This window comes from Heptranchias perlo, unplaced genomic scaffold, assembly GCF_035084215.1.
Source record: "Heptranchias perlo isolate sHepPer1 unplaced genomic scaffold, sHepPer1.hap1 HAP1_SCAFFOLD_216, whole genome shotgun sequence".
NCBI lineage: Eukaryota > Metazoa > Chordata > Chondrichthyes > Hexanchiformes > Hexanchidae > Heptranchias > Heptranchias perlo.
This window is the reverse complement of record NW_027139230.1, coordinates 563,138-579,681: the sequence shown is the minus strand read 5'-3', so window position 1 is coordinate 579,681 and position 16,544 is coordinate 563,138. Positions and strand designations below refer to the sequence as shown.

Genomic DNA, 16,544 nt, shown 5'->3' with positions numbered 1-16,544 from the left:
TGGGGGGGAATGGGGCCGGGAATGGGGGGGGGAATGGGGCCGGGAATGGGGGGGGGGGAATGGGGCCGGGAATGGGGGGGGGGGGAATGGGGCCGGGAATGGGGGGGGGGGAATGGGGCCGGGAATGGGGGGGGGGGAATGGGGCCGGGAATGGGGGGGGGGGGAATGGGGCCGGGAATGGGGGGGGGGGGAATGGGGCAGGGAGCGGGAAGGGGGGCGGGGGGAATGGGGCAGGGAGCGGGAAGGGGGGCGGGGGGAATGGGGCAGGGACCGGGGAAGGAGGGGGGAGAATGGGGCAGGAAGCGGGAAGGGGGGGGGGGAAGCGGGAAGGGGGGGGGGAAGCGGGAAGGGGGGGGAGCGGGAAGGGGGGGGGAATGGGGCAGGGGGGAATGGGGGAGGGACCGGGAAGGGGGGGGAATGGGGCAGGGGGTGAATGGGGCAGGGGGGGAATGGGGGAGGGACCGGGAAGGGGGGGGAATGGGGCAGGGAGCGGGAAGGGGGGGGAGCGGGAAGGGGGGTGATGGGGAATGGGGCAGGGACCGGGGGGGGGGGGGGGTGATGGGGAATGGGGCCGGGACTGGGGGGGGGGGTGATGGGGAATGGGAGGGGGGAGTTGGCCTGGGGATCCCGGCAGCGAGGAGCCGCGATGCTGGAGGAAGGGGACCGGGAACGGGTAGCGGCCAGGCCCGCAGTAGCCGGCGGGCGATCCGGGGAGGGAGAGGCGAGCGGCGGGTCGCGGCACTCGGGCCCGAGGGTCTCGGGCGGAACCGAACATTAACTCACATCGAGCGGCAGCGCGGGCCGGCCGGTCAGAGCCCGGGTTAAAGGTCACTGACCTGAGGAGAGGGAGCTCCAAGATGGCGGCCGGCGCGGCGCGGAATCGGCTCCGGGGATCTGCGCATGCGCCGCGAGCCTGAGCCGTTCCCAGGGTGGGAGTCATAGCAACAGGAAGTCGGCGGGCCTCGGGCCTCGGGCCTTCGAACCATTGCAGGTACAGAGAGTCCGTGGGCAGGGGAACATCGGAACTGGAGGAGGCCGGTCAGTCCCTCGAGCCTGTTCCACCATTCAATTAGATCATGGCTGATCTGCATTTTAACTCCATTTACCCGCCTTGCTTCCATAACCCTTAATACCCAACAAAAATCTACCAATCTCAGTTTTGAAATTTTCAATTGACCCCCGGCCTCAACGGCTTTTCTGCGGAGAGAGTTCCAGATTTCCACTCCCCTTTGTGTGAAGAAACGCTTCCTGATTTCAACCCCGAACGGCCTGGCTCTAATTTTAAGGTTATGCCCCCTTGTTCTGGTTGGAGGCAATCCTGGATGTTTGCTCACATGATGTTTTGACAACAACAACTTGCATTTATAAATTGCCTTTAACATCGTAAAACGTCCCAAGGCGCTTCACAGGACAAAATTTGACACCGAGCTTACATAAGGAGATATTAGGACAGGTGACCAAAAGCCTGGTCAAAGAGGTAGGTTTTAAGGAGCGTCTTAAAGGAGGTGGAGAGGTTCAGGGAGGGAATTCCAAAGCTTAGGGCCTAGGTAGCTGAAGGCACGGCTGCTAAGGGTGAAGCGATTATAATTGGGGATGCGCCAGAGGCAAGAATTGGAGGAGTGCAGAGATCTCGGAGGGTTGTAGGGCTGGAGGAGGGAACAGAGATAGGGAGGGTCGAGCCCATAGAGGGATTTGAAAACAAGGATGAGAATTTTAAAATTGAAGAGTTCCCAGACCAGGAGCCAATGTAGGTCAGCGAGCACAGGGGTGATGGGTGAACAGGACTTGGTGCAAGTTAGGATATGGGCAGCAGAGTTTTAGATCCGCTCAAGTTTATGGAGGGTGGAAAATGGGAGGCCAGTCAGGAGACCATTGGAATAATTGTGTCGAGAGGTAACAAAGGCATGGATGAGGGTTTCAGCAGCAAATGAGCTGAGGCAGGGGCAGAGGTGGGCGATGTTACGTAGGTGCAAGTAGGCGGTCTTGGTGATGGAGCGGATATGTGTTCGGAAGCTCATCCTGGGGTCCAATAGGACACCAAGGTTGCGAATGGTCTGGTTCAGCCTCAGACAGTGGCCAGGGAGCGGGATGGAGTAGGCGGTGGGGACCGAAGACAATGGCTTCTGTCTTCCCAATATTTAGTTGGAGGAAATTTCTTTTCATCCAGTACTGGATGTCGGACAAGCAGTGTGACAAATGAGAGGCAGTGTAGGGGTCCAGAGAGGCGGTGGTGAGGTAGAGCTGGGTGTTGTCAGCGTACATGTGGAACCTGACATGTTTTCGGATGATGTTGCCAAGAGGCAGCATGTAGATTAGAAATAGGAGGGTGCCAAGGATAGATCCTCGGGGGACTCCAGAGTTAACGGTGAAGGAGTGGGAAGAGAAGCCATTGCAGGTGATTCTCTGGCTACGACTGGATAGATAAGAATGGAACCAGGTGAGTGCAGTCCCACCCAGCTGGACGACGGAGGAGAGGCGGTGGAGGAGGATGGTGTGGTCAATGTGTCAAAGGCTGCAGACAGGTGGAGAAGGATGAGGAGGGATAGTTTACCACGGTCACATAGGATTTGTGACTTTGATAAGGGCGTTTCAATTCTGTGGCAGAGACAGAAACCTGATTGGAGGGATTCAAACATGGAGTTGCGGGAAAGATGGGCACGGATTTTGGAGATGACAAAAAATGTTCAAGGACTTGAGTGGAAAGGGAGGGTGGAGATGGGGACAATAGTTTGCAAGGACAGAGGGGTCAAGGGTGGGTTTCTTGAGGAGGGGGTGATGACGGCAGATTTGAAAGGTGGAGGGGGGGGAACAGTACCTGAGGAGAGGGAACTGTTAACAATATCAGCTAACATGGGGGCCAGGAAGGGAAGTTGGGTGGTCAGCAGTTTAGTGGGATCAGGGTCGAGGGAGCAAGAGGTGGGTCTTATGGTCAAGATGAGCTCGGAGAGAGCATGAGGGGAGATAGGAGAGAAACTAGAGAAAGCTGCGAGTTCAGGGCTAGGGCAGGGGGATCCTTGGGGGGCTGAGGAGGGGAGGGAAGCAGCAGAAAAAACTGAAAAGGTGGTCTCAGTCTTAGTGACAAGGAAGTCTATGTGCTTCTTGAACTTGTTATTGGAGGTGAGGGTGGAGGGGGCAGGGGAGAGGGGTTTAAGAAGATGGTTTGTAGTGGAGAAGAGAAGCCGGGGGTTATCTTTGCATTTCAGCATGATCCTGGATTAGTGAGCAGTTTTGGGAGAGGCGAGCAGGACCCAATAGTGCTTTATGGGTCCAGCAAGATCGGCGATGAATGGCTAAACCAGTTATCCGCTATAAACGTTCCTGGATGTTTGCTCACGTGTTGTTCTGACCACATGACATCTGACCATAAGATGCCTGATCTCGTGATTTCTGATCACATGACTTCTACAAATGTTTTTGTATTTAGCTTATAAAGGTTGGGTCCCCAGTCTCCATCTCTCCCCGATCCCTCATTCCCCAGTCTTCATCTCTCCCCAATCCCCCATTCCCCAGTCTTCATCTCTCCCCAATCCCCCATTCCCCAGTCTTCATCTCTCCCCAATCCCCCATTCCCCAGTCTTCATCTCTCCCCAATCCCCCATTCCCCAGTCTCCATCTCCCCCTGAGCCCCCATTCCACAATCTCCATCTCTCCCTAATCCTCCATTCTCCCGTATCCTTCTCCTCCTGAGCCCCCATTCTCCACTCTCCATCTCTCCCCCACCCCTGCAGTGCTGAAGAGAGAGGATGTCCTTGAGGGGTCAAAGACAAAATCTATTTGGTTAGAGTTAAGAGGTGCCACTACACTACTGGGTGTAGTATGTTTCACCCACATGTCGCCTTTCATTCTTTTGCCAATCACCTCTCTGTAATTTCCCCACAGATTTGCTCCTCTATGTCCTTCCCACTAATTGGTGGTCTATAGAATATACCCAGTAGTGTAAGGGCACCTGTATTGTTTCTTAAGAAGCAGGCTGAATATCGAAAGTTCAGAGGGGAAGTGAAAAAGGAAATAAAAGGGGCAAAGAGAGATCATGAGAATAGACTGGCGGCTAACGTAAAGGGGCATCCAAAAATCCTCTATAGGCATATAAATAGTAAACGGGTAGTAAGAGGAGGAGTGGGGCCGATTAGGGACCATAAAGGAGATCTACGCATGGAGACAGAGGGCATGGCTGAGGTACTAAATGAGTACTTCACATTTGTCTACCAAGGAAGAAAATGCTACCAAAGTCACAGTAAAAGAGGAGGTATTTGAGATACAGGATGGGCTAAAAATTGATAAAGAGGAGGTACTAGAAAGGCTAGCTGTACTTAAAGTAGATGAGTCACCTGGTCTGGATGGGATGCAACCTAAGTTGCTGAGGGAAGTAAGGGTGGAAATTGCGGAGGTTAAAAAAGCATACAGGATCCCGGGCTGTATAAATAGAGGCATAAAGTACAAAAGCAAGGGAGTTATGTTGATCCTTTATAAAACACTGGTTTGGCCACAACTGGAGTATTGTGTCCATTTCTGGGCACTGCATTTAGGATTGCTGTGAAGGCCTTAGAGAGGGTGCAGAGGAGATTTACTAGAATGATTCCAGGGATGAGGGACTTCAATTATATGGAGAGATTGGAGTAGCTGGAGTTGTTCTCCTTAGAACAGAGAAGGTTAAGAGGAGTTTTAATAGAGGTGTTCAAAATTATGAGGAGTTTTGATTGAGTAGATAGGGAGAAACTGTTTCCACTGGCAGGAGGGTCAGTAACCAGAGGTCACAGATTTAAGATAATTGACAAATAAACCAGAGACGAGATGAGGGGAATTTTTTTTTACTCAGCGACTTGTTATGATCTGGCTTATTTCCAGCATTTTCTGTTTTTATTTCAGATTTCCAACATCTGCAATATTTTGCTTTTGATTTGGTGTTATGATCTGGAATGCATTGCCTGAAAGGGTGGTGGAAACAGATTCAATAGTAACTTTGAAAAGGGAATTGGATAAATACTTGAAAAGGAAAATTTACAGGGCTGTGGAGAAATTGCAGGGGAGTGAGACTAATTGGATAGCTCTTTCAAAGACCCAGCACAGACACAGTGGACTGAATGGCCTCCTTCTGTGCTGTAAATTCTATGGGCCCAATAATAACGTAGCGGGTGGTGGGGTGTGTTGGCGTGGGGGGGTGGGGGCTGAGGGGGAGGTTTGGGGGGAAGCGAAGAAGAAATCCACTGCTGTCACCAAGTGGCTGAGGAGGGGAGCAACAGGAGTATTGTGCCCTGTAACTGGATCCAGTGCAGGAAATGCTTTAATGAGCTAACCAGGTCAGGAAAGGTGACTGCAGTTGCAGATTCACCTACATCCTGTAGGGCACCTCCTCCGCCCTCACTCTGTCTTGACAAGCATACTCCATCACATCATTCCTCATTGCCACTTAAGTTTGAAGAGCACATATCGTTCACTTTCTTTGCACTTCTTCACCTCCCCATTTATCCATCCATCACTGCCACTCACCCCAATCCTGATACAATGTGATGCATCTGCCTGATAGTCACCCTTACCCAATGCACTGCATCCATCGGGTGAACACATGCCTCACAGACACTCCTAGATCTGTTATTCCCCTCCGTTGCAGGAGAAGTGAGCACAAAACACAAGGGAGAGGGAGAGGACTTGAGATGGCCCACCACAGATTGTGCAGCTGACATCATCAGAGGAAGTGGCCATAGAGATCAGTGGCATCTCTGCTTCCCTGACCATCGGAGATGGAGATACTGGGACTTCACAACTATCTGGTGACAGAATTAAATATTTCTGACCCACAACTCCTACAAGACCCAGTCATAGGAACATAGGAACAGGAGTAGGCCATTCAGCCCCTCGTGCCTGCTCCTCCATTTGATAAGATCATGGCTGATCTGTGATCTAACTCCATATACCTGCCTTTGGCCCATATCCCTTAATACCTTTGGTTGCCAAAAAGCTATCTATCTCACATTTAAATTTAGCAATTGAGCTAGTATCAATTGCCGTTTGTGGAAGAGAGTTCCAAACTTCTACAACCCTTTGTGTGTAGAAATGTTTTCTAATCTCACTCCTGAAAGGTCTGGCTCTAATTTTTAGACTGTGCCCCCTACTCCTAGAATCCCCAACCAGTGGAAATAATTTCTCTCTATCCACCCTATCCGTTCCCCTTAATATCTTATAAACTTCGATCAGATCACCCCATAACCTTCGAAACTCTAGAGAATACAACCCCAATTTGTGTAATCTCTCCTCGTAACTTAATCCTTGAAGTCCGGGTATCATTCTAGTAAACCTATGCTGCACTCCCTCCAAGGCCAATATGTCCTTCTGAAGGTGCGGTGCCCAGAACTGTTCACAGTACTCCAGGTGCGGTCTAACCAGGGTTTTGTATAGCTGCAGCATAACTTCTGCCCCCTTGTACTCCAGTCCTCGAGATATAAAGGCCAGCATTCCATTAGCCTTCTTGATTATTTTCTGCACCTGTTCATGACAATTCAATGATCTCTGTACCTGAACCCCTAAGTCCCTTTGGACATCCACTGTTTTTAACTTTTTACCATTTAGAAAGTATCCTGTTCGATCCTTTTTTGATCCAAAGTGGATGACCTCACATTTGCCTACATTGAATTCCATCTGCCACAGTTTTGCCCATTCACCTAATCTATCAATATCCCTTTGTAATGTTATGTTTTCATCTACACTGCTTACAATGCCACCAATCTTTGTGTCATCGGCAAACTTAGATATGAGACTTTCTATGCCTTCATCTAAGTCGTTAATAAATATTGTGAATAATTGAGGCCCCAAGACAGATCCCTACGGGACTCCACTAGTCACATCCTGCCAATGTGAGTACCTACCCATTATCCCTACTCTCTGTCACCTTTCGCTCAGCCAACTTCCTAACCAAGTCCGTACTTTTCCCTCGATTCCATGGGCTTCGATCTTAGCTAACAGTCTCTTATGTGGGACCTTATCAATTGCTTTCTGGAAGTCCATATAAATAACATCCATTGACATTCCCCTGTCCACTACTTTAGTCACCTCTTCAAAAAATTCAATCAGGTTTGTCAGGCACGACCTACCTTTCGCAAATCCATGCTGGCTCTCTCTGATTAACTGAAAATTCTCGAGGTGTTCAGTCACCCTATCCTTAATTATGGACTCCAGCAATTTCCCCACAACAGATGTTAGGCTAACTGGTCTATAATTCCCCAGTTTCCCTCTCTCTCCTCATGTTGACTTAATTTCAGCAACGAGTGAAAAATGATTCGCATAATTATGCTAAGTAGTGACATTGCCACATTGCCAGTACTAATTCCTATCTGTCTCTTCCTTCGTCCAGGGCTTTCACGGGTAGAACAGCAGCCTGTGGACTTTGCTGAGGATGATTCTTCAGAGGACCTGATTCCTCCTGAGGGTGCACTGTCACAGGACTTACAGCTATGCACCAGCTCAGATACTCGCACTTCGGTGGGTCCAGTTAGACAGTTAGTTGGGTTTTCACCTGGTCGGTCACAGTTCACAAGTGAACACGAGCAGACACTGGTGGCAGGGACAGCTGTGGAGATTCCGCGTCGGGGGGCGCACTCCTCCAAGTTCTGCTCAGCTGGACGCAGATGCTGAACCCCTGGGGACCATCGATGGAAAGGAGAATTATAGAGGGACAGCAGCATCTTTGCGAGGTACTGACAGACATGCCAGGCACACTGTCCTCAATAGCGGAGAGGATGGAGGAGTCCAGATCGAATATTTGTGGATTGATGTCCCAGGTAATTGCAAGAGTATCTTCCATGGATAGAGTGGCCTCCTCTATAGAACTTCAAGCACAGCAATGTAATCAGTCCACGCTGGCAATGTAATCAGTCTACGCAGGCCATGACCAAGGCCGTGCAGACTTTGGAAGCCAACATGTCTGCCGCCTTAAACAGGATGACAGACACCTTATCCGTGGCATTACAAGGCGACACTGACCTGCAACAAGCTGCTCTCCAGCAGAGAGGTAGGACTCGTGCCGCCCGCCCAGGAAGAGGGATGATGGCGAATGGGGACTTGGAAGTGGGAACTCCACTCAAAGCGCTCCCACGTCTCACCGTTGCCTCCCCCTCAGCCAGCACCCGCCATGCTACCTCGTCTCCCAATGGCTGAGTCTGCCCCTGCACAGGTGCAGGGGGAGCAGTCTTTGGCGGGGCTCTCACAGGCTCCAGAACCCAGAGGTCGTCGGCCAAGAGCTTCTCGGCAGTCAGGGCAGGGACCTGAGCAGCCTGTCTCTAGCTCTGCTGAAGTCTCAGGGGTTGCACCGCGTAGGAGCGGCAGGCAAAGGAAAAGAAAAACATGTTTGCACGTGGGTGTTTGTGAAAATGTTATGTTAAGTTTCCTTTTGTTATTACCTCACATAAAATGTATAATTTGCACCACTTCCCCATGTTGCTCATTCTTGCTGAGTGACAACTCGTCTTTTCAGTTGCTTGGTGATGAATGTGAAGCCATCAATTGACGGGACCAACTGGGGGATGTGCAATGGGTGGATGGTTGGTTACAGGACTGCTTTGTGTCAGTGGCGGGAGGAGGGGCTGGGGGATGTGATAGTTACTTTGGTCCAGTGTGAGTGACTAACTAAACCTTCATGCTGTTAGGGCATTCCTGGTATTCCGAGCAGCAATGTGAGCGGCTGATCTGGCGTGGCGTGCCCCATCTTCATCTTTCTCTTCCTCCTCCTCCTCCTCTTCATTGGAATCCTCATCAGATGGTAAGTGATGAACGGCTTGTTCCTCCTCCACCTCTAATCCTCGCTGTTATGCAGAATGCAGCACACCACGATTATCCTAGAGACTCTCACTGAAGGACGCCTCCAGACCCGACCAGGCACCTGAAGCGCATCTTCAGCATGCCAGTTGCTTGCTCGATGACACATCTGGTTGACATATGGCTGTCATTGTAGCGCTCTTGGGCTTCATTGGTGGGGTTCCTCACAGGTGTCATCAGCCAGGTTTGAAGTGGGTATCCTTTGTCGCTGAGCAGCCAACCCTGGTTCCAGGTTCGAGCAGGTTGGAGATGTTGGTCTGCTGCAGTATGAAAGCATCATGGTAGCTTCTCGCTACTGCAAACCCAGCCTCTCTCTTGCTCCCATCTCTTTTGCTTCCTTCTCTTGCATCCCCGGGCACAGTGCATCCCCGGGCACAGTGCATCCCCGGGCACAGTGCATCATCGGCACAATGCACCCCCGGGCACAGTGCACCCCTGGGCACAGTGCACCCTCGGGCACAGTGCATCATTGGCACAATGCACCCAGGGCACAGTGCATCCCCGGGCACAGTGCATCATCGGCACAATGCACCCAGGGCACAGTGCATCCCCGGGCACAGTGCATCATCGGCACAATGCACCCAGGGCACAGTGCATCCCAGGGCACAGTGCATCATTGGCACAATGCACCCAGGGCACAGTGCACCCCCGGGCACAGTGCATCCCAGGGCACAGTGCATCCCAGGGCACAGTGCATCATCGGCACAATGCACCCAGGGCACAGTGCATCCCAGGGCACAGTGCATCATTGGCACAATGCACCCAGGGCACAGTGCATCCCAGGGCACAGTGCATCCCAGGGCACAGTGCATCATTGGCACAATGCACCCAGGGCACAGTGCATCATTGGCACAATGCACCCAGGGCACAGTGCACCCCCGGGCACAGTGCATCCCAGGGCACAGTGCATCCCAGGGCACAGTGCATCATCGGCACAATGCACCCAGGGCACAGTGCATCCCAGGGCACAGTGCATCCCAGGGCACAGTGCATCCCAGGGCACAGTGCATCCCAGGGCACAGTGCATCCCAGGGCACAGTGCATCCCAGGGCACAATGCACCCAGGGCACAGTGCATCCCAGGGCACAGTGCATCCCAGGGCACAGTGCATCATTGGCACAATGCACCCAGGGCACAGTGCACCCCCGGGCACAGTGCAATCTGAGTACATTGCACCCCCGCTGTTTGTGAGTCCGGCCAGAGTGAAATGGAAGACTAAATGTGTCTGTGATTTTGCTGCTGGGTCGCTCGCAGGAGTGTCCGGAAGATGAGTCTTTAATTCCAAGACTCCAGGACAATCTGGGAGGCTTGGAGCCCTACTCCGTACTGAGCTGTGCTCCTTTGGAACTCTATTCATTGCCATCCTTTGCCCTTTTCCACCCAGTCTCGTTTCTCTCAATGCTTATCATCCCCTGCCCCTAATAGCGGGAGCATTTTAGTTCAATCTACAAGTTTAAAGTTTAAAATCTGTATGGCAAACTTTCCGTCTCCCGATCCTGTGGATCTCACTGCCCGTCTCCCGATCCTGTGGATCTCACTGCCCGTCTCTCGATCCTGTGGATCTCACTGCCCGTCTCCCGATCCTGTGGATCTCACTGCCCGTCTCCCGATCCTGTGGATCTCACTGCCCGTCTCACGATCCTGTGGATCTCACTGCCCGTCTCCCGATCCTGTGGATCTCACTGCCCGTCTCCCGATCCTGTGGAGCTCACTGCCTGTCTCCCAATCCTGCTTGTTCTGTGTTTTCACTGAGCTCTTTCAACCAGTTGGGACTCTGCTCCCATTTCCCAGACTCCTGGACTCAGGACTGCGCTACTCTGTTGGTCCAAACCGGGTGCCTCAGCTGCCATGACTCAAGCTGCCACTGGAAACAAAAACTCAAACTGCTTTCCAGGTATAAAAAATTACAATTCTATTGCACTGGAGGCCTGAGGATATATTGGGCCGGCTTTTCCTGTGAAAGTAATGGCGAGGCTAACAGAGCTCACCGTTATTTCTGTACATCTGGTAGAGCAACTTCCAGCAACGACACAAGCGCCGTTAAACGCAGAAATCCGGAGGTTGCTGTACCAGATGTGACCCCCCCCCCTCCGTAAGCTCCTGGATTTTCCTTACTTATCTCTCTCTGTATAAGATCATCTCTTGGCCGTTTCCTTCCAAAGGCTGAAGAGTCCAAGTTTCACCAGTTTTTCCTCAGAACTGAGACCTCCAAAAATGAGGATCATCCTCATGGCTCTTCTCTGCTCTGCCTCCAGACTGGACACAATACTCAAGGTGCCGATCTCCGCAGAGCCCTGTACAGTTTGATTGTGACTTCTTCTGACTTGTATTCTACGATTTTGACTACATACAACAACAAGAACAACTTGCATGTATATAGTGCCTTTAATGTAGTAAAACATCCCAAAATTTGATGGAGCCACATAAGGAGATATTAGGACAGGTGACCAAAAGCTTGGTCAAAGAGGTAGGTTTTAAGGAGCATCTTAAATGGGTAGAGAGGTGAAGAGGTTTAGGGAGGGAATCCTAGAGCTTAGGACCTAGGCAGCTGAAGGCACAGCCGCCAATAGCTCAACAATCTATTGGCTTTGTTGTTGCTGCTTCGCATTGGTTGGACGTTTAGAGCGTTAAGTCTACTAAGATTTCCACATCTTTTTCAACCCATCCTTAGCTATTTCAGCCATTCGTGGTGTTTGTGCCCATTTTTTCTCCCTATATGTCACACGTTACATTTCCCTGCTGTAAATTTCATCGGCCCACTTAGGTATTTTGTCCAACTCATTCTGTAATTTCTGAGCTGCCTCCTCCTATTCCAGTGCACCTTCTTGTTTCATATCATCTTCAAATTTGACCAATTTGCACTGGGTTTCTGAGTCCAAGTAATTGATACAAATTGAAACTGTGTTGGTTCTAAAACACCCCATTCAGTACTTCCTCCCACTCTGACATAACTCTTCTAACAAATATCCATTGTTTCCTGCCCATCAGCCAATTTCTAATCTTTACCCAAGATTTACCCTGAATCCCCAAATCTTTGAGCTTAACTTTTGCCCTTTCGTGACAAATTTTGTCAAAGGCCTTCTATAAGTCCAAGTACAACATGTCATAGGTCAACATTACCACAGTCCACTTGGAATGTCATTTCCTCAAAGAATTTAAGGAGGTTGGTTGTGCAGAATTTTCCCCTTCTGAAACCAGTTATTATTGTACAGATAATTTTCAAGTTTACACTGATAATCGTTCCATTGCTTTACATGGGATTGAAGTATAACTAATGGGTCTGTAGTTGTTTGTGTCCGTTTTATCCCCTTTTTGAACATGGGCACCACATCAGCCTGTTTCCAATGTACGGGTACCTCCCCAGCGACCAGTGACTCCGGCATAATGATTGTCAGTGCCTCACAAATCTCCACCCTAGTCTCTCAGCACTCTGGGATAAGTACTGCCTGTTTGTGAGGGTTTATTGTTTTTGAGTCCTTGCCAGACACGTGGCTGACCAAAAACAAAAAATAACCTGACCTGGGAGTGCCTGACGGGACATTGTGCAGGGAAATGTTATCCTCCATCAAACCAGTTATATGTCTGACCTGGGAGTGCCTGATGGTGACATTAGGAGCCAATATATAATCAGGTAGTTCCGTTCTGAGCAGTGACATCCCTCACCCCATTGAACAGAAAGTAAAATCACCAAAATAATAACTAATAATATTAGTCGGACGTGCTTTGAAACTCAAATGGTTCCAAAAATGATGATCTTACATAGAATTACATAGAATGTACAAAACAGAAACAGGCCATTTGGCCCAACAGGCCCATATTGGTGTTTATGCTCCACACGAGCCTCCTCCCACCCTTCTTCATCTAACCCCATCAAAATATCCTTTTCCTTTCTCCCTTGTGTTTATCGAACTTCTCCTTAAATGCATCACCTTGGTAGCAACCCCATTCCAGGAATCCAACCTGAATGAAAATCCCAGCCAGACGATGACATGAGGTCCACACCTCAACTTTGGTTCAATTTTCTCCCCCTCGCCCTCCTGAAACCTCATCCTTCATCAGTAAGTGCATTTGGTCCAGTGGTACAAAGTACACGGGAGCTTCCAGACACAAATGCAATACATTTTCCACAAATTAACAATATGATTAATGATCTGAACTCTTTCTCGACAATTCAAAGGATGTTATTTTTAAAATTCGTAACAAAATATTATAATTCATTTAAATTAGGTACACTGCACATGCTCAGACTGCACGGTCCAAATTCAGCTCCCACCATTGGCCAAAATATCAAGGCCAAGTCCTGGATTTTGGGAAAAGCTGAAGCCTTCAAGTAAAAACTTTATTGAACGCATTAAGAGACAATTCAATGGACAAATGTATCCATTGAACCTTCCTAACCCGAATGTTATTGTGAATTACAGAATTTTAATTTACATTTGTTTAAATCCTTGTTTGGCTCATTAGAAAAAAATGGCAGATGGAAAAATGATCAAAGCATTTGGGAATTGAGCGACCAGATGCCCATTCAGAGTTAGGAGTTTACACGGGGAAATGCCATTATAAATGTGAACAATTTTACAACACCAAGTTATAGTCCAGCAATTTTATTTTAAATTCACAAGCTTTCGGAGATTTTCTCCTTCCTCAGGCAAATGTTTCAAGAGCTCCTTGAAGCCTACGCATTTATACATATTGAACAATACATGGTGTTTACAGACTGCCCCTGCAACTGCCCGTTGCCAAGGCAATCACCGTGTTCAGACAGAGAGGTGTCACCTGCAGAACCCCCGAATACACATTCAACAAAAAAACAAACAGGGAAAAAAAACAGAGAAAAAAAAAAACACAGAGAGAGGCAGAAACATCCGGAAGGCAGAGAGAGCCAGCAAATGACCCATTATATTAAAAACAGATAACATTTGTTCGCTGGTGGGGTAACGTGTAGCGTGACATGAACCCAAGATCCCGGTTGAGGCCGTCCTCATGGGTGCGGAACTTGGCTATCAATTTCTGCTCGACGATTTTGCGTTGTCGTGTGTCTCGAAGGCCGCCTTGGAGTACGCTTACCCGAAGGTCGGTGGATGAATGTCCATGACTGCTGAAGTGTTCCCCGACTGGGAGGGAACCCTCCTGTTTGGCGATTGTTGCGCGGTGTCCGTTCATCCGTTGTCGCAGCGTCTGCATGGTCTCGCCAATGTACCATGCTCTGGGGCATCCTTTCCTGCAACGTATGAGGTAGACAACGTTGGCCGAGTCACAGGAGTATGAACCATGCACCTGGTGGGTGGTGTCATCTCGTGTGATGGTGGTATCTGTGTCGATGATCTGGCATGTCTTGCAGAGGTTACCGTGGCAGGGTTGTGTGGCGTCGTGGACGCTGTTCTCTTGAAAGCTAGGTAGTTTGCTGCGAACGATGGTCTGTTTGAGGTTGGGTGGCTGTTTAAAGGCGAGTAGTGGAGGTGTGGGGATGGCCATAGCGAGGTGTTTGTCCTCATTGATGACATGTTGAAGGCTGCGGAGAACATGGCGTAGTTTCTCCGCTCCGGGGAAGTACTGGACGACAAAGGGTACTCTGTTGGTTGCGTCCCGTGTTAGTCTCCTGAGGAGGTCTATGCGATTTTTTGCTGTGGCCCGTCGGAACTGTCGATCGATGAGTCGAGCGTCATATCCCGTTCTTACGAGGGCGTCTTTCAGCGTCTGTAGGTGTCCATCGCGTTCCTCCTCGTCTGAGCAGACCCTGTGTATTCGCAGGGCCTGTCCATAGGGGATGGCCTCTTTGACGTGGTTAGGGTGGAAGCTGGAAAAGCGGAGCATCGTGAGGTTGTCCGTGGGCTTGCGGTAGAGTGAGGTGCTGAGGTGCCCGTCTTTGATGGAGATTCGTGTGTCCAAGAAAGAAACTGATTCTGAGGAGTAGTCCATGGTGAGCTTGATGGTGGGATGGAACTTGTTGATGTTATCGTGTAGTCTCTTTAGTGATTCCTTGCCGTGGGTCCATAGAAAGAAAATGTCGTCGATGTATCTGGTGTATAGTGTTGGTTGGAGGTCTTGTGCAGTGAAGAAGTCCTGCTCGAACTTGTGCATGAAAATGTTGGCGTATTGGGGTGCGAATTTGGTCCCCATGGCTGTTCACTGTGTTTGGGTAAAGAACTGGTTATCGAAGGTGAAGACATTGTGATCCAGGATGAAGCGGATGAGTTGTAGGATGGCTTCCGGAGATTGGCTGTTGTTGGTGTTGAGTATTGATGCTGTCGCAGCGATGCCGTCATCGTGGGGGATACTGGTGTATAGTGCCGAGACGTCCATCGTGGTGAGAAGTGTTCCTGGTTCAACTGGTCCGTGGGTACTGAGTTTTTGTAGGAAGTCTGTAGTGTCGCGACAGAAGCTGGGGGTTCCCTGTACGATGGGTTTCAGGATGCCCTCGATGTATCCAGAGAGGTTCTCACACAGGGTTCCGTTGCCTGATACGATGGGACGTCCGGGTGTGTTGGCTTTGTGTATCTTTGGGAGGCAGTAGAAGTCTCCCACGCGGGGATTACGTGGGATGAGAATGCGTAGGATGCTTTGAAGGTCTGGATCGAAGGTCTTGATCAGTTTGTTGAGCTGGTGGGTGTGTTCTTTGGTCGGATCTGCGGGTAACCGTCTGTAGTGTTCCTGGTTGTCCAGTTGTCGGTATGCTTCTTTGCAATAGTCTGTTCTGTTCTGTATGACTGTGGCTCCTCCTTTGTCCGCTGGTTTGATGACGATGTTGCGGTTGGTCTTGAGAGCGTTGATGGCGTTGCGTTGTGCTCGGGTGACATTCTGGACTGTCTTCTGAGTGCGGCTGATGAATCTGGCATTGACGCATTTCCTGACAGCTTGAGCATACATGTCCAGCTGAGGGCAGCGACCCTCCGGAGGAGTCCAGTTTGACTCTTTCCTCTTCGGTTGCTGTACCGCGGATCCCTCTGTCTGCTGTTCCGGATCGTCGATTGTCTCATTGGGTTCGCTGCTGAAATCTTGGGGTTTGTGGTAGAATTCCCGGAGCCTCATTCTCCTGATGAATTCCTCTGTGTCCGCCGCGAGACTAGTGGGGTCCATTTTGGTAGTGGGGCAGAAATTGAGCCCTCGGCTGAGAACTTCGATTTCGTCTGGTTGAAGGGTGTGGTCGGATAAATTGACAATAGACTTCCCTGTGGTTGCAACCGTGGTACCAGGGGAAGCTTGGTCGTTGCTGGTGGTGATGCCGAGTTTCTCAAGCTTCCTGCTCTTGGTTTTCATGTAGGCAGCGTAGTTCCGTTGCCTCGTCTGTTTGGCGGTATAACGTAGCTGGTCTGCTGTGTCCTGAGTACAGGTTGAGAGTATGGACTCTATCTTGGTTTCGAGGTTGTGGCGTCTGCTGTAGAGTTGGTGTATGAGATGGTTGCGGAGTGTGCGAGAGGTACGGCGGCAGAGTCTCTCAGCGTAATCCGAGTTGTATGTGGACTTGAGTGGGTTCGTGATCTGGAGTCCTTTCGGGATCTTGTCTGCTTTCTTGCAGCTCTGTAAAAACTTGATGTCTGTGTCTAAATGCGCGATCTTCTTGGATATCCTTTCCACTGTGAGCCGGCAGTTTGTGGTGTCGATGGTAGTCATGATGTGGAGATGCCGGTGATGGACTGGGGTTGACAATTGTAAACAATTTTACAACACCAAGTTATAGTCCAGCAATTTTATTTTAAATTCACAAGCTTTCGGAGATTTTCTCCTTCCTCAGGCAAATG

At 50.1% G+C, this 16,544-nt stretch overlaps 1 protein-coding gene across 1 annotated transcript in view; it reads left to right on the top strand.

Annotated features, from left to right (window-relative positions):
* The first annotated feature begins 7,878 nt into the window (after positions 1-7,878).
* LOC137310099 (nuclear GTPase SLIP-GC-like) overlaps positions 7,879-16,544 on the top strand; it is a 187,212-nt gene continuing 178,546 nt past the window's right edge. The window contains exon 1 of the mRNA XM_067978058.1: positions 7,879-8,002. Within this exon, the coding sequence (XP_067834159.1) occupies positions 7,879-8,002 (124 nt within the window). The remainder of the gene's footprint in view (positions 8,003-16,544) is intronic.